General features: G+C 42.5%; 1 protein-coding gene across 1 annotated transcript in view; it reads right to left on the minus strand.

Moving 5' to 3' along the window:
* Positions 1–25,593, minus strand: part of LOC126471599 (uncharacterized) — a 133,588-nt gene that overhangs the window by 65,431 nt on the left and 42,564 nt on the right. Inside the window, exons 3-4 of the mRNA XM_050099836.1 lie at positions 15,520–15,661; positions 15,251–15,378 (exon numbers count right to left, since the gene is read on the minus strand). Coding sequence (XP_049955793.1) covers positions 15,251–15,378; positions 15,520–15,661 — 270 coding nt within the window. The remainder of the gene's footprint in view (positions 1–15,250; positions 15,379–15,519; positions 15,662–25,593) is intronic.

Below are 25,593 nucleotides of genomic sequence, written 5' to 3' on the forward strand. Positions count from 1 at the left end.
CGACCTAGACCGTAGCGCCAGCATCTGACGCAGTTCCACGACACAGCCCAGGAAAGCTTGCCGCGCAGGGTCGCCACGCTACTGGGCTGTGCTGGGCGTAGCAGCCTGTAGGCTTCTCCACGACTATGTATCTTCCATCAAGGACGGTGGGTTCGAAGCTTACTCCACACGCATCGGACGTTTCTTCTGCAGTAAATTGTTGAAATAAATAAATGAATCAGCTAACTGCAAGGTGAATGTGGCTGCAACTACGCTCGCCTACCCACTAAAGAACCCGAGCTCTCACAGTGCAGTCCAGAAGGTTAAATATTGCAGCCATCTTGATTGTTACCTTTGTGGTGAGCAAATGTGGATGGAATGTTCATCAGCTTACACAGCAGAAGGCATGATGAGGCGTCGCAACCCTCTAGACCAGTGGTCGTCGACGCCTTAGTACTTGCAGCAGAGCAAAGCCTTTGGCACTGAGGAACTGCACATCAACATTTACTCATATATTTAAACCTTTCGTTTTACTTTAATACAAAGAAATGAATATGTGGCATAATAAAATTTTTATTTCACTAATTTAAGCACTTTTACGAATAACAAGTCCTTCTGTAATAAAAGTGAACTAAAATTTTTGCATCACTACCTACTTATGCCGTAGGTTACAGCGAGACTGACACAGTTACCTGGGTGCTCAATTTTGTTTTCACTAACAAGCGGACCATCAGACCCGTTAATCACGGATTTTGAGCCGGCTGGTTTGGCCGAGCGCTTCTAGGAGCTTCAGTCTGGAACCGCGCGACCGCTATGGTCGCAGGTTCGAATCCTGCCTCGGGAATGGATGTGTGTGATGTCATTAGGTTCGTTAGGTTTAAATAGTTCTAAGTTCTAGGGGACTGATGACCTCAGATGTTAAGTCCCATAGTGCTCGGAGCCATTTGAACCATTTTTGAACGGATTTTGATGAATCTTGGTTATGTTGTAGAGGGACCAGTTCTGAGAACCGGGCTAGCCGCTTTTCATGCGACGGCCTAGTTTTCGAGAAAATCGATGTTAAAGTTTTATGCATAGCCGATCTCGCATACCCGTAACGTGAGATCTGCTTCGACCAAGCGAGCGTTGTGCAGCGACTAAGGTTAACGCCTCCCACAATGGCGTTATGCATTCAAATCTTGTCTGCGCACTTTTTTTCTTACAATTTCATCATACAGAATATCTCTAATTTTGACCCTTATTATGAAATTTATACTGATCAAACCGCCTGTCAATATCAATCGATGTACAGTACCTTGCGAAATGAGGAGAGAAAACCGTTCCTGAGCAGAAAAAATATCTGAACAAGATTAGGAATTCGGTCACAGCATAGTATGCATCAGGAAGATATTACATTTTCTTATGTATACAACAACCGTCCAGGAACAAAAGAATCGACTAGTTGATTCACAAATTAAAAAAAGAAATGATTGTGACTTACACGAAATCAGGGTGTTCACAAAAGTGCTGTAAGAAGAGTATCCAAAATCTGTCATTTTTCCGTACGTGGGAGAAGAAAAATTTCCTTCTATTATTGATTATTGCGGAGGGCAGACTGATCAGTCAATTTACGACCATATCTTTGTAAATGAAGGAAAAGTATCCACCTGCACAATAAAAATCATCCCATTGAAATGTAACACACTTTGCCTAAAATGTGATGTTTATTTTTAAAGGTAGTTTAAAATTTTCAAGCAAAAAGTTCAAAATATTTCCGACTTCCTAAAGACTAATAAGAAAATCACTTAGAGAGAAGATTCCATAAAAATACATTCGTTAATTCTGCATCGGTTTCCTGCACCTGCTTACACAGGGCGATCAAATATGCATGGTTTACATTGAAGTTGATCGACGAGAGAACAATATTTCTGAATTTAATCGAACTGTGTTTTCCGGTATTCCTTCTGAAAAATCCGTGTGCCTTCAAAGCAGTAGCTTTCATTAAATCTGCATTGTGGTCTACGAATTTGTATTTCGTTTGATTCTGCGACAAATACCATCCGGAATTCTGTTCTAGCGCGGCAAGCGGTAGCGAGTAAGGCGATCCTGTAATCTATTCTGTAACAAACGGAACACACATTCAAAGAAATTTTTTCTGTAAAGATTCATTTATTAATGAAAATACTACGACTAAATGACTAATTTTGGATGACATATACTATGTAATGATATTCTGTGCAATGGGCGGCCGTGTTGACCGAGCGGTTCTAGGCGCTTCAATCCGGAACCGCGCGACTGCTACGGTCGGAGGTTCGAATCCTGCCTCGGGCATGGATGTGTGTGATGTCCTTAGGTTAGTTAGGTTTAAGTAGTTCTAAGTCTAGGGGACTGATGACCTAAGATGTTAAGTCCCATAGTGCTCAGAGACATTTGAGCCTTTTCTGTACGATGAAACTGACGAAAGAAAAAAGTTCACGGGAAAGTTCTGAGTTCGCGCTGCCAGCGTGGTATCCGCAAACCTTAGCCGCTGCGCTACGCTCGCGTGGTTGAAATCGGTCCAGCGTTAAAGATATAGAAGTTACGCATAACACTTTTCTCAAAAAGTAGGGACCGTCGCATGAAAAGCCGCTAGGCAGATATTCAGGACTGGTCCCTCTACACCAGGACTAAAATCTTCAAAATTCGTGATTAACAGGGCTGATGGTCCCTTGTAAGTGGCAGGAGAATGGTAAGCACTGTTCCAGGTTTTTGCATCGTTAGATTTTCCGATAAACGTAGCTGATAGTTCTCAGTTGTTGCAGGCTCTTATTTGTACAGACTGTCTCGAGATCTGATGTCAGTTATTCTACGTCGTTTTAAAAATGGAATGCGTCATACTACAAACTTGTGAAGTTTAGAATTCTTGACAAAACAGATTCCTGTGACAAACACCACAGAACTTTGCCGCACAGTAAAACAACGCTGCAAAACGTTTGGAAAACCTGTTCGACGTTGAACTTGTCAGTGGAATCTCACAACATAACAGAGCAACATTCGCAAGATCGCCTGAGCACACTAACGTATCTGAAGAGGTTGAAAATTAAAATAAATATGTACAAAAACCTTACAGAATTGCTTTCATACATGGCAGTCAGAGCTGTAAAGGTACACTGGTTGCATTTAAACTACTGAAACGAACGTAAAACAAGATCACAAAAACAGCGCTAAGAGAGCTAGACTGTCACTAACCTTAAGTCAAAAGAAGTCAAGTTATCCGACTGTTCACCTACATCGTTTGGTGCGGTGTACGTGAAGAATTGAGGCGAGTATTAGTCACAATGTAAATTAAACAATCTCAATCGACAATATTGTGACGTAAGTTGGTAATAATGCACAGTGACTGGAGTGGAGAAGAACATGTAATTTAAGAGTTATGCCAATTTGTAATACACAAAATGTGGTTCAGTAAAACAGATCTACATATACACGCAATTCTTCTGACAATTATCTATTATTTTCTGTGCCACACAGTCATGCCTACAATAATCATAAACATTATTGTCATTGAAACAAATGGTTGGAATTCCGTCGAAAATCGCATTAAGAAATATCCTTTATTTCTTGTCGGTGACTAATTTCGGACATTATATCCATTTCCAAACTATGTGTGTCTGTAAGTAATTAAAATACAGTCAAATACGCATGCTTGGAAATAGCCACAGCAGACAATCTAGAATGGCAATCCAGATAGTTAAGCACAGAGAGAACCAGTAAATAAAGAATTCTTCTTCATGTGACTTTCGACGGAATTCCAAGCATTTATTTCAATAAAGGGATAGTTTCTGACCTATTTCACCTCCAGTATGCTGAAGGCCCATAAAAAACTATTATTTTCAGTTCAAAACTGCTAACAGTTGATTACCCCTTTAGAGCCTAATAAATGTGACTACGGTATCCCTGATAGCGAGGGGCACTTGGTATACGTTATATGGACAACCTGTCTTTGTACATAACAATGAAATACGCTGATCGCGTCGTAACTACCGGCTCTTGTTTTTCAATTTATTATTTTAGAATGTGTTTTGTTGTACGAGACACATAAAATCTCTGCTGGTTTTGTTCGTGTATCATGATCAAACCAACGATGGTGCTGCAGACAGCACGAAATGGTTTCACAGAGTGCCAGTTGTCGACCATTGTTCTCAAAAAAAAAAAAAAATGCCCAACAGAGAACAGAAAAACAGACTGACTGCCGACTCTGCTAGCACACCATTAGGATGCGAACAGGTCGTGTTGATTGTAGGGTCTGAGATCCAGAAAAATCATTAGTATACACAAAAAGATGGCCTAGCAATGGGAAATTGTCTTGCGAGAACACTTGCGAACGTGTTTGTTATCCATGTAGAAAGGGTGTTTTTTTTTTAAGAAATATAAATAGACTACCCACAAAATCATATACTATACACGATATTTAGATGACACCTTGATCCCTTTTAACGGTAGCATTGAAGAGACACATTACATGCACAAGCAGATAAACAGCATGGACGAGAATTTGATGTTTTCTATGGAATTAGAATCGCTAAATAGTACGAACTTTCTCCACGTAAAAGTAATAAATAATATTTCGAATCATAAATTTGGAATTTGCGTGAAGCCTACAACAACTTAAATTAACAGCAGCTATTGTCACCCTACTGGACATAAAAGAGCGTTCTACGATGAATCGTTTTATGAATCTCCCGTTCGAAAAAACGAAACTGATAAAGAGCTAATGACATTAGAAGCCATATTGGCAAATAACTGTCACGATTTAAACACGGTTAGTGAAATGTACCAGAACAGGCTCATAACGAAAAAGTCAGTAAGAAATAACGAAATGAAAAACGAAACATGAAGATAGACTGTCATGCTATACAGAAGAAAGATTTTAAGTAAAGCGGCACGTATGTTTCATGAGATAAACGTTCGTGTTAGTTTGCGTACCGGTAATGCGCTACTTAGCTAGGTGGCCCAGTGGTTAACGCACTGGACTCGCATGCGGAGCATGATGGTTCGAACCCCTAAATCTCTTCAGGCAAATACTGGCATGGTTCCTTTGAAAAAGCATGGCCGGTTTCCTTCCCCATCCCTCTCTAATCCGAGCTTGTGCTCCGTCACTAATGATCTTGGCGTCGGCGAACGTTAAACACTAAGCTCCTCCTCCGATAACGCGGTAAATAACATCATCCGCCTAAAAACACGGAAACGGCCGCAGTTCAATCAACCTGGCATGTATAATATAAATTGTGGAGACTGCAAGAAGTTTTATGTTGGCCAAATGGAAAGAAATTTTAATACACGTATTATTCTTAATACATGTTAGATACATTAAGAACAACCCATCAACATTCCGCACACATCTGAGAGAAAACAGCTACTCTGCTCTACCATTAAAAAATTTACATAGAGCTAGTAAAAGAAAACCCATGAACCCTTTGGCGGAAATATAGATATACGAGAATCTGATAAAGTAGCCACCACAAATATTAAAAGAACATACAGATTTACAAAACAGCAGGTTTTTGGACAACTTTAGTAATATTTTAAGTTCCATATGACCCAATGAGTGCGAGGGACTACTTTTACCGCCATGACATATGGTAGTGTTGCGGAATCGCATTGTGCTTTGTGTAGTAGTGACTATTTGCATTATATGGCATTACTAACGTTAATGTGAATTCTAAAGTAGCATATCAGTAGAATGAAAACGAGGAACCATTTTTACCACAGACATAAAAATATCTTAACAGAACGACTGCATATTTTATGCAGTAATAGCGAATGTAATTGAATATATTAATGATGTTATTGTAAAGAATTTTTAGAATTTCAACAGATTTGTGTAACAGAAAGTTTTCAAGTAACTGTAGTATTTTTTTTAAGTACCAGGTGAACTATCGAAAACGAGGGACTACCTTCTACCTTAATGACATATGAAAATGTTACGAAACCATATTACGTTTTACGTAGTAACGACCACTGTAGTTAATTATATTTGTGATGTTGTTGTGAATATTTAAATGTAGTACAAACTATGCCAGTGGTAAAAGTCACCACCGGTATAATTTTTAACAAAAACTTGATATATTTTATGCAGCAATAGCGAATAGAGTTGACTGTACTTGTAATGTTATTGTAAGCAATTTTAATTTCCAATATATGAGGTCTTTCGTTCAGAATAATGATAGGTATGGAATGTATGCTATACTGTGGTCAGACGACTGTAATTTTCTCTGCTGGTAAGCGATACACCTGCTAAGTGTGATGAAAAAATGGCTAGATCTACAGATGCGCCTCCATGTAGTCTCTGCAAAATGTTACTGTCTAAGTATATTCATTGAACGTTACCTGTTCCCCGCTTTTATAACGACTGTATTTACGTCTGTAGAAAATGGTTCAAATGGCTCTGAGCACTATGGGACTTAACATCTGAGGTCATCCGTCCGCTAGAACTACTTAAACCTAACTAACCTAAGAACATCACACACATCCATGACCGAGGCAGGATTCGAACCTGCGACCGTAGCGGTCGCGCGTTTCCAGACTGTAGCGCCTAGAACCGCTCTGTCACCCCGGGCGGCGGCGGTGTACCGTAGGTCTCTAGAAGAGCGTAGCGTTCCAAAGGATTGGAAAAGGGCACAGGTCATCCCCGTTTTCAAGAAGGGACGTCGAGCAGATGTGCAGAACTATAGACCTATATCTCTAACGTCGATCAGTTGTAGAATTTTGGAACACGTATTGTGTTCGAGTATAATGACTTTCCTGGAGACTAGAAATCTACTCTGTAGGAATCAGCATGGGTTTCGAAAAAGACGGTCATGTGAAACCCAGCTCGCGCTATTCGTCCACGAGACTCAGAGGGCCATAGATACGGGTTCACAGGTAGATGCCGTGTTTCTTGACTTCCGCAAGGCGTTCGATACAGTTCCCCACAGTCGTTTAATGAACAAAGTAAGAGCATATGGACTATCAGACCAATTGTGTGATTGGATTGAGGAGTTCCTAGATGACAGGACGCAGCATGTCATTCTCAATGGAGAGAAGTCTTCCGAAGTAAGAGTGATTTCAGGTGTGCCGCAGGGGAGTGTCATAGGACCGTTGCTATTCACAATATACATAAATGACCTTGTGGATGACATCGGAAGTTCACTGAGGCTTTTTGCGGATGATGCTGTGGTGTATCGAGAGGTTGTAACAATGGAAAATTGTACTGAAATGCAGGAGGATCTGCAGCGAATTGACGCATGGTGCAGGGAATGGCAATTGAATCTCAATGTAGACAAGTGTAATGTGCTGCGAATACAGAGAAAGATAGATCCTTTATCATTTAGCTACAAAATAGCAGGTCAGCAACTGGATGCAGTTAATACCATAAATTATCTGGGAGTACGCATTAGGAGTGATTTAAAATGGAATGATCATATAATGTTGATCGTCGGTAAAGCAGACGCCAGACTGAGATTCATTGGAAGAATCCTAAGTAAATGCAATCCGAAAACAAAGAAAGTAGGTTACAGTACGCTTGTTCGCCCACTGCTTGAATACTGCTCAGCAGTGTGGGATCCGTACCAGATAGGGTTGATAGAAGATATAGAGAAGATCCAACGGAGAGCAGCGCGCTTCGTTACAGGATCATTTAGTAATCGCGAAAGCGTTACGGAGATGATAGATAAACTCCAGTGGAAGACTCTGCAGGAGAGACGCTCAGTAGCTCGGTACGGGCTTTTGTCAAAGTTTCGAGAACATACCTTCACCGAAGAGTCAAGCAGTATATTGCTCCCTCCTACGTATATCTCGCGAAGAGACCATGAGGATAAAATCAGAGACATTAGAGCCCACACAGAGGCATACCGACAATCCTTCTTTCCACGAACAATACGAGAATGGAATAGAAGGGAGAGCCGATAGAGGTACTCAGGGTACCCTCCGCCACACATCGTCGGGTGGCTTGCGGAGTATGGATGTAGATGTAGATGTAGATGTCTGTAGAAGCGAAAGGACAAGTTGTGCTGCTAAATACATTAGGCAAGGACTTAGAAGCCATTTATTAACAGCATTCTAGTTACATGACGTTCGTGGCAACTGTAAATAATGTAACAGTAACTATAACCTGCAAAATGTAATTATGTTAAAGCGTGCTTAATGTTTTACTTTGTTTGTATTATTATTACAGGCATTTGAACATGGGAGATTCAGAGAACTCAGGCTTGGTGTGAGAGTGCTGTGAGAATAGCTCTGCCTAGGTTGAACACTGTTCACCGGTCTTGGTGCCCGGCAGGCCACTCTACCATGGATACGACTGTCGGAGACGCTACTGTCACGTATGAAATGTCGATGTTCCGGCTGCAGCACCATCGTTGGTTTGATCATGATACACGAACAAAACCAGCAGAGATTTTATGTGTCTGGTACAACAAAACACATTCTAAAATAATAAATTAAAAAACAAGAGCCGGTAGTTACGACGCGATCAGCGTATTTCATTGTTATGTACAAAGACCGAATATCAGCAGTTGGGTTAGTGGAAATGCAGTGAAAAAATTAATAGTAAACAGAGAGAAATGCAGAACATGTTTCATTACACTGGAGTACAGCAGAGAGGAAATTCAGGATTAGAGTTTATTGTATTGTAAAAAGTAAAATTAGAATCAATACTGAATGTTCTGAAGGTATCTCGCACAGAATAAGACTTGTTTTAAAAACAAACACAATATGTTTCATGGCTGCTACTCAACACGCTCACAGTCTGATGAATCGGTAGCAGATCTCTACGAAAGAGCTACAGAAACTGTTAAATAACAGGAAATCATAATACAAGATGATAATGGATGATTTTAATGCGAAAGGATGACAAAACCTAACGAAGGATGGTTACGTGAAGCGACTAGAGTAAAACCATAATTGAATGACTTTACACATTAATAGACAGTGTCTAGAGGAACAACATTCTCCAGAAAAGAGAAGGAGAAATGGCAAGGAAAAGGAACCAAACCTGTAACTGACTACACTCTATCAAATAATAAAGAAATTATGTAGGACATAAAGGTTCTAGGCCATTTCACTGTTGGTATTGATCTTATACTAGTAAGATATAGGGGAAAATATATACATTGCTAGAATGAAACAGATTTATCAGGCAGGAAATAAAAAACGAGGTAATGAGAAGACGTCTAAAAACAGGGAGTTCTAATGGATTAGAGTAAGCAACAAGCACAGAATATTAGGAAACAAAGATTATTTGTAAATGTAAGGAACAATAATTACCGAAGATACTCATGGAAGCAGCAAAAAATATCGCAATTACGAACAAAGACAAAGAAAAGTAAATCTGTAAATCTGAAATGGAACAAGGCAGGTACTAAAAAAAAAAAAAAAAAAGCCACACAGTATGAAGAAAACAAAACGGACACTCTACGTTGAGTAGACACTATAGTCCATTAATTAAAATGAGGAATGAGACAGCCCACCCACTGCAAAGAGAAAAGGATTCCTTAAGTGTCTCAGTAGCTCAGAAAATAAGTCAAAACGCCCAGCTGGTTCGCAATGAAAATGGCGATATTTCGCAAGTCATGTCAGGGGATATGTAAAAATCCGTTCGAGGTATGAAGAAATAATGGACGTCGGGAAGAGATGACTTTCCAATACAAGTTATTGACGTAGGAGAAATCTGTGCAAAAGGAACTTGGAACATTATTTACAGAACTATTGCAAAAGCTCACATTCCTCGAAACTGGGATAATGCTGTAATTATTATGATTCATAACAAAAGAAGATCCCACCACATAAAAGTATAGTCCTATATATCACTTGTCCATAATATGCAAGATATTCATCATCATTTTCCGTATAGAAAAATTTTGCCACATGAGTAGAGTGGCATTGTTGGTACGAACACGAATTTTGCCGATATTAGTATCAGCATTGCTGGAATTCTGTCATCATCGCATCCAACCACGTGCATCAAGGCCATGACATCATGACTCCAAGAATTCTGACGTCATCATATCCGGCCATGTGTACCAAGGCCATCCGCTTCCCACTACCCGTGCCACCAGCGCCCTCACCCCTGCGTCCCCAGCGTCACCGCCACCGCATGCCCATGATCATCGATATCATCATGATGTCAGCTAATTGCATGCAAGCTCAGTTCCCCACTCTCTGAGCAATTTTAATTCGACTGCTGTGTGCACTTCAAGGATGAAGGTGCTCCCACTACTTTCTGGTAATATGCTCTCCATTCTCGCCCAGTACTTGGGTATTTGTTATACTAAATTAATATCTTTGCCAAAAAGTATCCGAACAATCTAATGACATCACAAATGTGTTACACACAAGTGTCACGTTGATGTAACATTGGCATCTCAAATGAAATACACACTGGTGTAATGCCGCATCAATGTCTATAATTAATTTAGTGCTCAAAAGTGCCTGTATTAGTTATCAGTCAGATATTGTCACTCTCCATTCGATACCTCAGCTCTGTAGTGTGGGGATCAAGCTCTATAGTGAGAAGCACAGTGAAACAAATGGAGAGGTAAGATACTTTAACAGTGTGACATAATGATGTCATAGTTTAGTTTGCAAAATGTTATTCGAGTGGCTCCAAGTCCAGAAACTGGTAGTATCGGCAGTTTGGTAGGACATTACATCTACATCTACGTGATTACTCTGCTATTCACAATTAAGTGTCGGGCAGAGGGTCCAATGAAACACGCGGCAAAAAAAGAGTACTTAAATTTTTCTGTTCGATTCCTGATTTCTCTGATTTTATCGTGATGATCAATTCTCCCTATGTAGGTATTTGCCAACAGAATGTTTCCGCAATCGGAGGAGAAAACTGGTGATTGAAATTTTATGAGAAGTTCCCGTCGCAACGAAAAACGCTTATGTTTTAATGATTGTCACTCCAATTCACGTATCATGTCTGTGGCACTATCTCCCCTATTTCGCGGTAGTACAAAACGAGCCGCTCTTCTTTGAACTTTTCCGATGTCATACGTCAGTCCCACCTGATGCGGATCCCACACCGCACATCAATACTCCAGAACAGGGCGGACAAGTGTGGTGTAAGCAGTCTCTTTAGTTGATCTGTTGCATCTTCTAAGTTTTCTGCCAATGAATCGCAGTCTTCTATTTGCTTTACCCACAACATTATCTATGTGATCCTTCCAATTTTGGTTATTTGCAATTGTAATCCCTAAGTATTTAGTTGAATTTACAGCCTTCAGATTTGCGTGACTTATCGCGTAATCGAAATTTAGCGGATTTATTTTACTATTCATGTGAATAACTTCACGATTTTCTTTATTCAGGGTCAATTGCCACTTTTCGCACCACACGGACCTTATTTAAATCATTTCGCAATTAGTTTGACCATCTGATGACTTTACAAGACGGTAAATGACAGCATCATCTGCAAATAATCTAAGAGGATTACTCAGATTGTCTCCTATGTCGTTAATATAGATCAAGAACAATAGAGGGCATATAACACTTCCTTGGGGAACGCCGGATATTATTTCTGTTTTACTCGATGACTTTCCGTCTGTTACTACGAACTGTGACATTTCTGGCAGAAATTACGAGCCGGCCGCTGTGGCCGAGTGGTTCTAGGCGCTTCAGTCCATAACCATGCTGCTGCTACGGTCGGAGGTTCGAATCCTGCCTCGAGCATGGATGTGTGTGATGTTCTTAGGTCAGTTAGGTTTAAGTAGTTCTAAGTCTAGGGGCCTGATGACCTCAGATGTTGAGTCCCATAGTGCTCAGAGCCATTTGAACCATTTTAAGAAATCACGAATGCAGTCACATTGAGGCGATATTCCATAGGCATGCAGTGTGGTTAGAAGACGCTTGTGGGGAACGGTGTCGAAAGTCTTCAGGAAATCTAAAAATATGGAATCAATTAGACATCCCCCTTACCAGTCGAAATCCTTAAACACCGTAGGCTAATAGGGGCACACTCCGTTTAAGATTTGGTCCATGGCAGAAGGAAAACTATAATTAACATTAAAACAATAAAGAACGTCTCAGTTTCTCTGGCTACCCCTGCCGGATACGTCCCTTCCCACATTGCTGTGGGAGCAGACAACGCAGTGAGTAAAGGAAATCTCGGCGACTGTTCAACGCAGACCGCAGACGAAGAAACTACTTTTCAACAGCTACCACAGAAATCAACCAGGGACGACGATGACATCATCCGGAGAGAAGAGTCAGTGGACGAAGGGTTCATATCTCCGACAGTGACAGGCAATCACGGTATCCATCGTAGACTCTGCGTGATGTTATAACTTGCGGCCCGAGGACTGCAGGGTCAGTCTCTTTCTGGAGTAGCATCCTACAGTAAATAGTTGTCTTTACACTCGACAGTCGCGGTTACGAAGTTACCTGCAAGTTCAGTGGACGGCTGAGAGACGCCATCGTGGAATGCGCCATTAAACAGATTTGTGATCGGAACCACCATAACCCTAATGCTGCATTGTCTTTAAGAATTTAGTCTCTGGAGGACATTACTGCTGGCGATAACTTGTCGCGGACTAAGCTGCTACTGCATGGAATATTTGTGAGCCAGAGTTCATGTCAAGAGATTTTGTCGATTATAATAAATGAGACTTGTTTTACTTTGGGAAATTCATTTGTGTAGTAATTTCAGAACGCTACACTGGCGCAGTCGTTAATGGTGACATAGGTCAACTGAAGTAGGGCCGGCCGGATTGGCCGAGCGGTTTTAGGCGCTACAGTCTGGAACCGCGCGACCGCTAAGGTCGCAGGTTCAAATCCAGTAGTTCTAAGTTCTAGGGGACTGATGGCCTCAGAAGTTAAGTCCCATAGTGCTCAGAGCCATTTGAACCATTTTGAACTGAAGTAGAGAGCACGTCACAGTAGAAAGAGAAAGGTTCATCAGGTCAGTTTCTGCCTCATGAAATTGTTTAACACCTGTGGTATCTGTGGCTTGTTTATGGAATATTACAATTTGGTACAAAATTCTATGTATGTATAAATAGCAGCACTCTTAGATGAGGCAGGCAGTTCATCTCTTTGTGTACTTTCGTCTACGGCACTGCTCTCATAGCTGGCATTATATTTCGGATTCTACGTGATATAGCTCGGTGGAGACGCCGGGTATCTCGACATCGACATTGCTGAGGATCCAATAAAGCTACACAAATTCCATCGCCCTAACCGTCAGGAAACCGAGTACAAACAGAAAATTTCTCTTATAGTCCGTATTGCCAAGGAACCAATAGACATAAAAGCATCGGTACGTCAGGTGCACAGCAATAATCATGCAGTGGTTTCCGGAGACGCTGTCCAGGATCTAGCAAAATTGCTATACATTCTCGACTGTGTCGCTAATTGCAACATGTTTTGTCTACTGTCACTTGGACCGTACAATTCAGCAGTGGTTTTGTTAACAAGGAGGAAAGACCAATTTCAGGTGAAAGAAAGAGTTTAGTGACAACCAGCAGCACGTCCGCATAGCCAATTAATAACTGATGAGCACAACAACGTCACGGGCGACCGCACAGTCGTACGTATATACAGAGTGTTTTCACAAAGTGAATCCGAATCTAACGGAGGCCGACAAATTTTCACACCAAATGAAGTGTGATGCAGAGAATGTCTTCCAAGCGCTCCTTTTGAAGACTGTCACCACGACAGACCGACTTAATCAATTGGTAAAAGCACATCGAGATAAAGCTCTAGGAAAGAGTACTCCGAAAGACTTTAGAGAGACTCCAGAATGGCGTACCGATGGTAGTCTTGGAAGATCAGGACCTCGTACCTCTAATATAGAAAATAGCAAGAGAAGAGATACGGTGGTTTATGATGTCTGTTAACGTCGAAAACAGGCAATCGGATGTTGCAGCATCGGCTGCCGAACACAGACAGGAGGAGGTAGCATGGCTACAGAAACCAAAGCGGTAAGTATAATTTGTTTTGACGTGAGCCATAATCTGCAGTGTCCCTTTAATAACCATCGTGTTTACTCCTTCAGTATACTGCGTCACTCTCACGGAAATATTACAAAAATTGCACAATACAATTTTTCCTATTCGTTGCTGCCATTTCCCTTAGGGGGTCGCGCGGGGTAGCCGTGCGGCCTTAGGCGCCTTGCCACGGTTCGCACGGCTCCCCCCGTCGGAGGTTCGAATCCTCCCTGGGGCATCGGTGTGTGTGTTGTCCTTAGCGTAAGTTAAATTAAGTACTGTGTAACCCAAGGGGCCGATGGCCTCAGCAGTTTGGTCCCATAGGAACTTACCACCACAACACTTAGGGGATCCGTTTTCGGCAGTGCGAGAAAATTTCGGTTTTTTTCTTTTCTGGTGAGCTCCGCGCTTCGATCTCGAAGGAAAATTCACTATCGATCTGCCGCTATGGCTATGTGATCCTCTGTCATAGGAGTCTTTCGGATGGAGGGGCATATGGTCAGCACATCATTCTGTCGTCCATTGTCAGCATCCCCAGTGAGCCGCTACTTCTCATTGATGTTGCTCCCCAATCAGCATCTTGAGACTTATTGACATGTGTTCCAGTCCTCCCACCAAGGAAAAATCGCTAACAGTGCTGGGAATTCAACCAGGTTCCTCCATATGACAGTCAGATACGCTGATCACTCAGCTAGGAGGTGAACCACGTGTAAGTCACCGATGATTAATAAACGCCTTTCAATACTGGCTTGTAATGTTGTGTGTTATCAAGCGGGAGAAGTGTACCACATTGTCTCGAGTTTATTGTCAGTCTGGGAAAGTATATACAACTTATTTGGAAGTGGAAAGATTTCAGTGTTCTATAGTCTGTCATGGCCCTATCTCCTCTGCCGATGACGTTCCTCCCAAATATATGCGAACGATTACTATGGAAACCAGCTGTAGTTGGAGAAGAACAGTATCGGGGAATGCGTCAGAACCACGTTTGTTTCTTGTGTGTCTGTTGCACATATTTTGAGAAATGGTAGTATCGACCAAAACTAAACGAAAATGACTTGTAAACATGAGCTCTGAAACGCGCATATTAAGGTCTGTGATCACATGTGTAACTTCGCTACAGTGAAACACATCTCTTTCATTGAACAAGTGCCCATAGCTCTTAAGGTATCTGTTTTAGAGCCTATGTTTACCGGATTTTTTTTCTTGTTTTGGTCCGTACTAGCACTTCTCAAAATATATAATATTTTTTTTACGACACCCTAAATATTATTAGAGGTTATTTGTCCAGCACTCCAGTCATCGTATCAGTTTAGTAGAACGTGTATCAGTGTGTTTTTACTTACGTTTGACGTGAGTTGAGACTAAAGCAGCGCCCCCAGGGTGTCAGTAGGGGATGGAAATGCTGACAGCAGTTGAAAGCCTGTCCTCGCCATTTACATTCCACGAATGTATCGTCACATGAAGCAGACAACTGAAACAAATTTCTGTTGCTGAATTTCATGGGAAAATTAATTAAAAATCAAAGCATGAATAAACATCACATATAAAAACAACATTATAACTAATATATCATTTACCTATGGCATAAATTATATTCTAACTGTAATATTACCTTGGACACTAAAGTTGAGTATCCTTGTTTAGGACAACTGTTGCAAGAAGCTATACAGCTGATGCAATAATTAGCTCTAGGATGGACTAGATTTTCCAGAAAGGATGAGACTTTTATCACCTCATCTTCTTCAATATAATAACTGAAAAAATGATCAAGCGCTGTGTAAGCTGATTTATATAATTGCAGTCATAAGTAAAGAAAAATGTTCAAAACACGTAAATATAAGAAAAAGTTGGAACTTAAGGTCGATACCGATTGCAACGAAGCTCCTCATGCATAATTTCAGTAAATACGGTAGTTTCAATTCAAATCGGTATGCATGCTACAGTTTTCCAAAACGCCGAACATAAAACCGAGTATTTCCAGTGCTCATAGCCCAGGTTCTACTGGTGATAAAAAGGTAGAGTTTAGTGTTTTGGAAAGCCCTCGGACTAGGGACCATTTGTATACCCAACAGAACGATCGTCTTGGTGTCACTATCTTATGATACGGGATCAAAGTATGAATAGTACACACTACCTCCTGCTTAGGCAAATGGAGCACATCGGTTGCCTCTTCTTGCATTTGATGTGGCCTACAGTGGGTTTGATGAGACTTATGGAGGCACCATTATTTCATGGTCTGTTGCTCGGAAAACACCACAAAACAGGTTTTTTACTATATTTTCGCCGTCACCAGCAGACAAAAACCCAGCCTAGGGTTCCAAGACTGTTAGACATACCAAATGACTGAAATTCTTACTATGTATTCCTAAGATCCCGATATCGAACAACCTTCAAAATTTTCTTGATATATTTTTCCGTTTCCAATATACAGAGGTTCAAAGTTACCCCGCTTGTACACGTAAAATATGGTGTAAGGTGAAATCTAAATAACAAATAACCTCAGCAAATTGCTCAAATATTAACGGTATATTCTTTAGGCATTTATCTAGCAGAGCTATCTATTATCGAGAAACACACACAAAAAAAAGCCTCGGTTTCTGAGGCGGCTACGCACAGCAAATTGCTGTAATTTTTACAATATATTCCTAAGACCCGATCTCCAACAATCTTCAAAATTTTCTTCATATCTTTATACTTTTCCAAGAGACAGAGGTTCGAAATTGACCTACTTGTACACGTAAAACACGTGCGTAAAATCCGGTGTGAGGAGAAAATATACACTCCTGGAAATGGAAAAAAGAACACATTGACACCGGTGTGTCAGACCCACCATACTTGCTCCGGACACTGCGAGAGGGCTGTACAAGCAATGATCACACGCACGGCACAGCGGACACACCAGGAACCGCGGTGTTGGCCGTCGAATGGCGCTAGCTGCGCAGCATTTGTGCACCGCCGCCGTCAGTGTCAGCCAGTTTGCCGTGGCATACGGAGCTCCATCGCAGTCTTTAACACTGGTAGCATGCCGCGACAGCGTGGACGTGAACCATATGTGCAGTTGACGGACTTTGAGCGAGGGCGTATAGTGGGCATGCGGGAGGCCGGGTGGACATACCGCCGAATTGCTCAACACGTGGGGCGTGAGGTCTCCACAGTACATCGATGTTGTCGCCAGTGGTCGGCGGAAGGTGCACGTGCCCGTCGACCTGGGACCGGACCGCAGCGACGCACGGATGCACGCCAAGACCGTAGGATCCTACGCAGTGCCGTAGGGGACCGCACCGCCACTTCCCAGCAAATTAGGGACACTGTTGCTCCTGGGGTATCGGCGAGGACCATTCGCAACCGTCTCCATGAAGCTGGGCTACGGTCCCGCACACCGTTAGGCCGTCTTCCGCTCACGCCCCAACATCGTGCAGCCCGCCTCCAGTGGTGTCGCGACAGGCGTGAATGGAGGGACGAATGGAGACGTGTCGTCTTCAGCGATGAGAGTCGCTTCTGCCTTGGTGCCAATGATGGTCGTATGCGTGTTTGGCGCCGTGCAGGTGAGCGCCACAATCAGGACTGCATACGACCGAGGCACACAGGGCCAACACCCGGCATCATGGTGTGGGGAGCGATCTCCTACACTGGCCGTACACCACTGGTGATCGTCGAGGGGACACTGAATAGTGCACGGTACATCCAAACCGTCATCGAACCCATCGTTCTACCATTCCTAGACCGGCAAGGGAACTTGCTGTTCCAACAGGACAATGCACGTCCGCATGTATCCCGTGCCACCCAACGTGCTCTAGAAGGTGTAAGTCAACTACCCTGGCCAGCAAGATCTCCGGATCTGTCCCCCATTGAGCATGTTTGGGACTGGATGAAGCGTCGTCTCACGCGGTCTGCACGTCCAGCACGAACGCTGGTCCAACTGAGGCGCCAGGTGGAAATGGCATGGCAAGCCGTTCCACAGGACTACATCCAGCATCTCTACGATCGTCTCCATGGGAGAATAGTAGCCTGCATTGCTGCGAAAGGTGGATATACACTGTACTAGTGCCGACATTGTGCATGCTCTGTTGCCTGTGTCTATGTGCCTGTGGTTCTGTCAGTGTGATCATGTGATGTATCTGACCCCAGGAATGTGTCAATAAAGTTTCCCCTTCCTGGGACAATGAATTCACGGTGTTCTTATTTCAATTTCCAGGAGTGTAGTTTATTAAGTGATGTAGCACGGAGAAATATGATGTTACGTGTCCCCGTTATCCTCTGGGAACCGCATGTAGACGTACTGAAGCACATGCAGAAACTTTTGCACGTAATATCCGGTATGACGTATAAAATTAGTTTTGCGTTACTTCAATTTCCCATAAGTAAACTATCTAAATTTTACACACCAATACACTTCTTTTCATATAAGTTAATGCAATGCAGCAAGAAAAGAAGGGTACCAGCAGAAAAATGCTCCTATCGGAGCACAAAAAATGCGAATATGCTCCGGTTTATTTAAAAGACTCTGACTGAAACGTGTCGTACCAGCTGCCTCATTCTACTTCCCTCGGCACCTTTAAAAATTTTCCCAAAAATTTTTGTGTGCCAACGTATTCGCACTTTCTTACGCTGAGAGAGTAGAAGATAATGACTGTGGCAAGGAGACGGAAAAGTAATAAATACTGGAAGATAGTAGTTGTGATATAGAAAAAGAGAAGGAGACATTGGCAGTGTAAGAGAAAGAGAGGGACCAGTGGCAGTGGATCATAGGTGACAGTGACAGAACAATGCTAGGAAAAGAGTGAGGGAGACGGTGGTGGGGGGGGGGGGGGGCGGAGGAAGGAATAAAGAGAAAGAGAAAGTGTGTGGGCGAGAGCCAGTGATGATGATGACAGTGACAACGAGGAAAAGAGATAGATAGTAACAGTGAGGAGAGATAGCAACGGTAGGAAGGAAGGAATGAGATATTAGCAGTAAGAGAGAGTAAGAGGAAGACAGTGACCGTGAAGGGAGACTTGTAGTAGGACAGAACGAAAGGACTGTGACTGTGACACAGGAGACAATGACCCAAAGACACAAAGAGATAATGACAACGAGATGATCTGAATGAATGAATGAGAAAGTTTAACTGGGAGTGGATGGGTATGAGCAGCTTACAGCGATGGACTAGTGGATGTGAGTGAGTAACAGTTAGGGGAGCTTGTGGGAGCTTGAAGTGAGTTGCACATTCAAAAACGCGCGAATGTGTTCGCATGCCACAATTTTCGGGAAGATTTTTTAAACGTGCTGAGGAAAATAGAACGAGGCAGCTGGTACTCCAGTTTTCAGTCAGTCTTTTAAATAAACAGGAATATATTATCATTTTTGTGCTCCGATAGGAGCATTTTTCCCCTGGTGTTTCATTTGACCAAAAGTTATAGGAAAACTGAGAATCCGTTTCTTTTACGAATATCCATAGTTCATGAAACATGATGCGGAGAGTAAGAAATTCGCATGGATTCTGCTTGCAGATGAAATGCTGTGAAACTGTGATGTGAGTCAATTTCATGTTAACTATAAGGAACTGCCTCAAACATGATTCCGACAAAGCCCAGAGTTCAAATGTTCTCGTAGAACAATAAATAACAGTGCAAAATGGGTATTTATAATCCTCACTAGCTCGCGGATGTACGCTCGGCTGTTGTCATGCTCGGTACCCCAAATTTGGTGTCCACAGCTCGTGGTCGTGCGGTAGCGTTCTCTCTTCCCGAGCCCGGGTTCGCGGGTTCGATTGCCGGCGGGGTCAGGGATTTTCTCTGCCTTGTGATGACTGGGTGTTGTGTGCTGTCGTTAGGTTTAAGTAGTTCTAGGGGACTGATGACCATAGATGTTAAGTCCCATAGTGCTCAGCGCCATTTGAACCATTTTGAACCAAATTTGGTGACCATTCCAACTGTTGTGATCACCATTGCGTTTTCCAGGTGCTCAGCCTCTCTCGCCTAGTGCGATCACAAAGTTCAGTGAACGCTTGTCAATAGTGCCACTACAAGCGGTAAATCACCCATAACTCTTCGTCATTTTTCACGCGTTTTTATTATTTTGCCTATGAAAATAGTCAGCTATCAACAAGTGAAATTAAAACTGGACATTTCACCAAGAAATATTACCGTTAGTTTGCTTCCGATCCCTTTTCACGAAATAATAAAAGCCACTTCAAACTTGATTTCTACAACTACAATTAAAAAGTAAACAAACTAGCATCAGAGATAAAATGGTAATATGTGTTTCGAGCATTATTTGTAGGCCACTAAGTTGTATATTAATCTTTAAGGAGTCTGTAACTATCTTGATTTGTCTTAATCTATAAGAAAACACAAACTTCTGTTTTCAGAAAACAGAGAAGGCAGAGATGAATAACTGCTACTACGAAGAATGAAACTTTAATAAAGGCAACTATTTATTTACAATTGATATGAAACAGATAAAAATTTCAAAGTTTTACTCTCCTTCAAAGTAGCCGCCAGCATTGTGTATAAGCTGTTGCTAGCTGTGTGGAAGTCGTAGGATACTTTCAGCAGAGCGGTCTATTGTCTGAGGAATCTCTGTAGCAGTTCTGGAACGAGTTCCATGAAATACTTCCTTCATCTTAGGAATCAACTCGAAGTCACGCTATTTCAGTTCAGGGAGTATGGTGCATAATATGGCACTTCCCTGGACCGTCGGCCTAGCAAATCAGTCACAGCTTGCGCTGCACACACCCGAGCATTGGCCTGCAAAATGATAGGTGGCTTCTACAGAAAGTGTAGACATTTCTTTCTCAAAGATAGTACCAGGATTTGCTCTAAAAATGAACAGTAACACATACACTGACGATCTAGTGTTGGAGGACAATTTGATTTAGGATAACACCAACACAGTTGCATACGAGAATCACCATAGCCTTCATATTGCCGGTGCTCTGGAGAACTTTCTATAGGCTTGGTGACTCGTTATGACGCCATTCGGTTGATTGGCTTTTCAGGTGTGGCTCGTACTATTTGGCCCACGTCTCATCCAGCGTAATCATACAAAGTAAGAAAGCTTCTCTTTCGGTTCATAGAATTCTAACTGGGTACGAGGAGCGTCGTATCTTAGACATCGCTACATTTCCATCAAATCGTACTGGCCAGCTGACGAATCGTTTGATGTCGATCACTGTCTACTAAATTGGTGAGCTCAGACACTACTTCTACACTGACACGAGGAAGACCTGGGCGAAGAATGCCTCCCACATTTTAGCGTCGCTCGTTGACAGTTTTTATCCATCTTGCCACGCTTCTGCAAGGCAGTGGAGATTCCCCACAAGCCTCTTGAAGATCTTCGTGGCACTGTGGTGCTCTACGTCCTCTGGCACATTCAATTTTCATCCAACTCAGGTGTTCTTGTTCCGAAAACATTGTGACAGCGCTACGGCAAACTGTCCTCTACACGAAGCTCCTTCTCTTAACTCACCAATGCACTGGATTGGGAATGAAGGGTTAATTCGTGCTGAGATCTGTTCAGAAAATGACAGAACTTTCTTTTTTTTAAACTTATCATTAATTTTACAGATAATTGGTCCTTGTCCACTTTCCCAGAGGTGTTTGCGTTTCTCGAAGCAGTCTTGGATGACTTCATTTGAGATGGCCTTTAAGGGCTGTGTGGCAATTGTTTTGATTTCGTCAATACTCTGAAAGCGGTGTCCTGGTAGCACTGATTTTAATTTCGGAAATGAGACGAAATCGCAGGCAGCCAGACACAGCAAGTAAGGAGGCTGCGGGAGGACAGTCGTCTGATTTTTGGCACAAAACCGAGGAATTTACAAAATTGAATGTGTGGGCGTATTGTCGTTGTGCGTTGTCTCACCACAACTCTGGTCTATTTTTGCGCATTTTCCCACTTAAACTCTTCCGCAATTTCTTTGACAGTCTATCGATGATTTGCACGTATAAGGTCGTTGATTTTCTAAACGTGTGAGTCATCAGCTGAAGTGGAAGGCGGTCCTGGTCGAAGATCATCTTCAATTGACTGACGTCACTTTTAAATCGTGAAACACATTTGTAACCACATGCACGAACCACAACATAATTTACGTAAGGTTGTTTCAAAAGTTGAAACGTTTCTGCGAAAGTTTTCCCCAATTTCACGTAACACTTTACGTTGCATCATTGCTGCAGAAAATCGCACATTTAAAAAATCGCCACTAACATTTAGCAAGTTGCAGTCGAATAACAATATCACGTAAATCAAACTAGATATCAGCACTAAAAAAATAGAGTTAAATAGAAGGTAATGCACAAGGCAGTGCTGCCACCCGCATATCATTAAGTATCTCCGTTGGAACGTAATTCAAAACAGACCTCGTATGTGCATTTAACTAACGTGTAGTATAGGCGACAGTAATTGCTTCCGTTTCATTGTCTACAGAGCACTGCTGCCACTATTGAAGTTCCAACCCTCGTAAGTTTTACTTTTCTCTGTTAAATAATTTTCTTAGCGACAGAGACGCACATTTCTAATCACAATTCGATCGAGTTATCATTTGCCAAATATATAATGAAACCGTCAAAGATAATTTTTGTGCGATCTTTGGTGTAGCAAATGGGTGAGCATTCATCTCATAAACATCTAGACACAAAACTCAAATCAATTCCTGAGGGATTTGTTGATGGATCTTTTCTTGTTCTGTATGTGTCTCAGTGGCGTACTGTTTCTGTTTGGTAGTGATGTGAAATATCAGAACCTGTACAATAGTGATAAATGAGGAATACAGACACACAATTTTGTTCAGAGAATAGTCCCTTGGTGAACAGAAGGTCTCAGTGAACAGAAGGTCTCAGCATTATATTTTGAAACGTCATAGTCTTCACTCGGCTCTCCCACCGACAGATGAAGACAGAGCTGCTATCTGTCTGACAATGACTTACCTTCTGTGGGTTAATTTTGAAATAATGACAAACATGCTCCCTGAGACGTGTTGTTTATGTAAGTAATTACTATATATGTACTTTTCAAAATTTTTTATAGTTAGGAATGCCATCGCTCACTTTCCTTTATTTCTAATTGAACTGCTCAATAAATAGCAATACGGTTCTGTTGGTAGAGTTTTAATTATGTACGTATTGCCACGGATCAATAAATCAATTAATGATACGAAACAAATACACAAATTTAATGCCATAGTAACTATGTGGGGAAAGTCACACTTTGTACCAAGACTCTTTCTGCTTGTGGCACTAAACGAAGTAAGCTCCGTTAATCTCCTCGCGAAAGACATTCCAGACAGTTTTTACCCTAATACAAAGGTGAGTGCACTGATTACTGGTCAGCAACATCCCAGGCTTGTTCAGTGATACAATAATGAGTATTTCTTTGCACTTATTGCTTCCCTAATCCATTTACGATTATTCAGCGTTCCTGGCATCTATTAATGGTTCAAATGGTTCAAATGGCTCTGAGCACTATGGGACTTAACATCTGAGGTCATCAGTCCCCTAGAACTTAGAACTACTTAAACCTAACTAACCTAAGGACATCACACACATCCATGCCCGAGGCAGGATTCGAATCTGCGACCGTAGCAGTCGCGCGGTTCCGGACTGAAGCGCCTAGAACCGCTCGGCCACCGCGGCCGGCCATCTATTCATAGTCACGATTGCCCATAGTATTCAACAGCAACCAAGAGCATATGCAAGGCATTCGTCGGGAATTAAGCTGTCTAATACTCTCCGCATAATGATATTTATCTGAATAGCATTCCCTGACTACTCAGTTATCAACATAGTCAAAACTGAATCGAGACTCGTTCGAATAGACGATCGGTTTCAGTTGATATCTACGTTAACATTTACTCCACAAGACACTTTACAGTGTATATTGGAGCGTACGCCTCAGCAGTATTAGCGACTTCCTATCCTGTTTCCTTCACGTACGCAGAGAGGTGAAAATGAATGCTTTGTATCCACCCTAATCTCTCTTACCTTGTCCTCTCGGTTTTTATGACCGATAAACGCGATACACAAAGCAGGTAGCAAAACTGATGCGCGAAATAAGGGAGATAGTGCCACAGACATCATACGTGAATTGGAGTGGCAATCATTAAAACAAAGGCGTTTTTCGTCGCGAAGGGATCTTCTAATGAACTTCCAATCACCTGTTTTCTTCTCCGATTGCGAAAACATTCTGTTGGCACCCATCTACATAGGGAAAAAAAAAAAAAAAAAAAAAATTAAGTGCTCGTTTTTCCAGCACGCCGTTCGACAGTGGAACGTAGAGAGACAGCTTGAAGATGTGAGACCTGAGTTTCTCCTCCGTTGCAGTTTGCCTTGAAAATGTCGGGGTATACTCCCTCCGAAACATCGGCGGTCGCTGAAAATATTACCTGGCTGAATACCCAAAAGTTCCCAGAATGAGATTTTCACTCTGCAGCGGATTGTGCGCTGATATGAAACTTCCTGGCAGATTAAAACTGTGTGCCGGACCGAGACTCGAACTCGGGACCTTTGCCTTTCGCGGGCAAGTGCTCTACCAAATTTTTTTTTTTACTTTTTTTTTCATTTTGTTCATTATTGATCGTTGTGTTCGGTCGTGGCGGACGTCGCAAGACATCCTGTTCAAGTTCGGTGGTTTATCCTTCCACTCAGTTTTTTATTACAGAGGCCAACTGGCTCTCTGGCCGAACACGCTGAGCTACCGTGCCGGCAAGCTGAGCTATCCAAGCACGACTCACGCCCCGCCCTCGCAGCTTTCCTTCTGCCAGTACCCAAAAGTTGTTTGAAAAGCTTGAAGGTAGTTCATTGAACCTTCTGTAAGGCACTTTATTGTGAATAGCAGAGTAATCACGTAGATTTACGTAGATTTAAAGGAACCATCCCGGTATTTGCCTGAAGCGATTTAGGGAAATCACGGAAAACCTGAGTCAGGATGGCCGGACGCGGGTTTGAACCGTCATACTCCCGAAATCGAAATCCAGTGTGCTAACCACTGCGCCACCTCGCTCAGTTATGCTGACTGCTGTTCAGCGGCGACAAAGACTAGAATCTGCACGCCAGTACCGCAACTGGACGTCCACTGAGTGGGACAGGTGGTCTTTTCATATGAATCACGTTTTATGTTCCATCTGACAGATGACCATTGGGGCTTATGGCGTGAAACGTCTGAAAGCAAAGGGAGAGTTATGGTCTGGGGAATGTTTCCGTGACATTCCCTGGGGTGATATTTGCTGTGGCCTTCTCCACCAGACATCATGGCGCCTAGAGTATCAGCAACCAAACTGACAGCCTGAAGCCGCGGGTTGTCCGATTCGCAGGCACACCGAAGCACTACACAACCGACAGGCAATAATGATGAACGGCCACAACAACAACAACAACAACAACAACACAGCAAAGACACCAGCGGCCACCAGGGGCCACTACTGGCCCACATAAACATAAGGAAGAGGACGCTGCAGATCCCGGAACTATTTTCACACGTGAAACCACGTGATGGAAATAGTTACGAGGTACTCATCAGCCGAAGAGCTATAAAGGCTGGCGTGCGGCCGCACATCGGCATCTCCGGCGGTACACCGCAAGGTTACCGCCCTTCGATAGTGCCATTTTCGCGCTAATCGAAGTGCTAGGGTTTACAGGTGCCAGCCAGCCAGCCAGCCAGCCAGCCAGCCAGCCAGCCAGCCAGCAGCAGTTCCCGGTCCCGGCCTGCAGCAGTG

Source organism: Schistocerca serialis, chromosome 3, assembly GCF_023864345.2.
Source record: "Schistocerca serialis cubense isolate TAMUIC-IGC-003099 chromosome 3, iqSchSeri2.2, whole genome shotgun sequence".
Lineage (NCBI taxonomy): Eukaryota > Metazoa > Arthropoda > Insecta > Orthoptera > Acrididae > Schistocerca > Schistocerca serialis.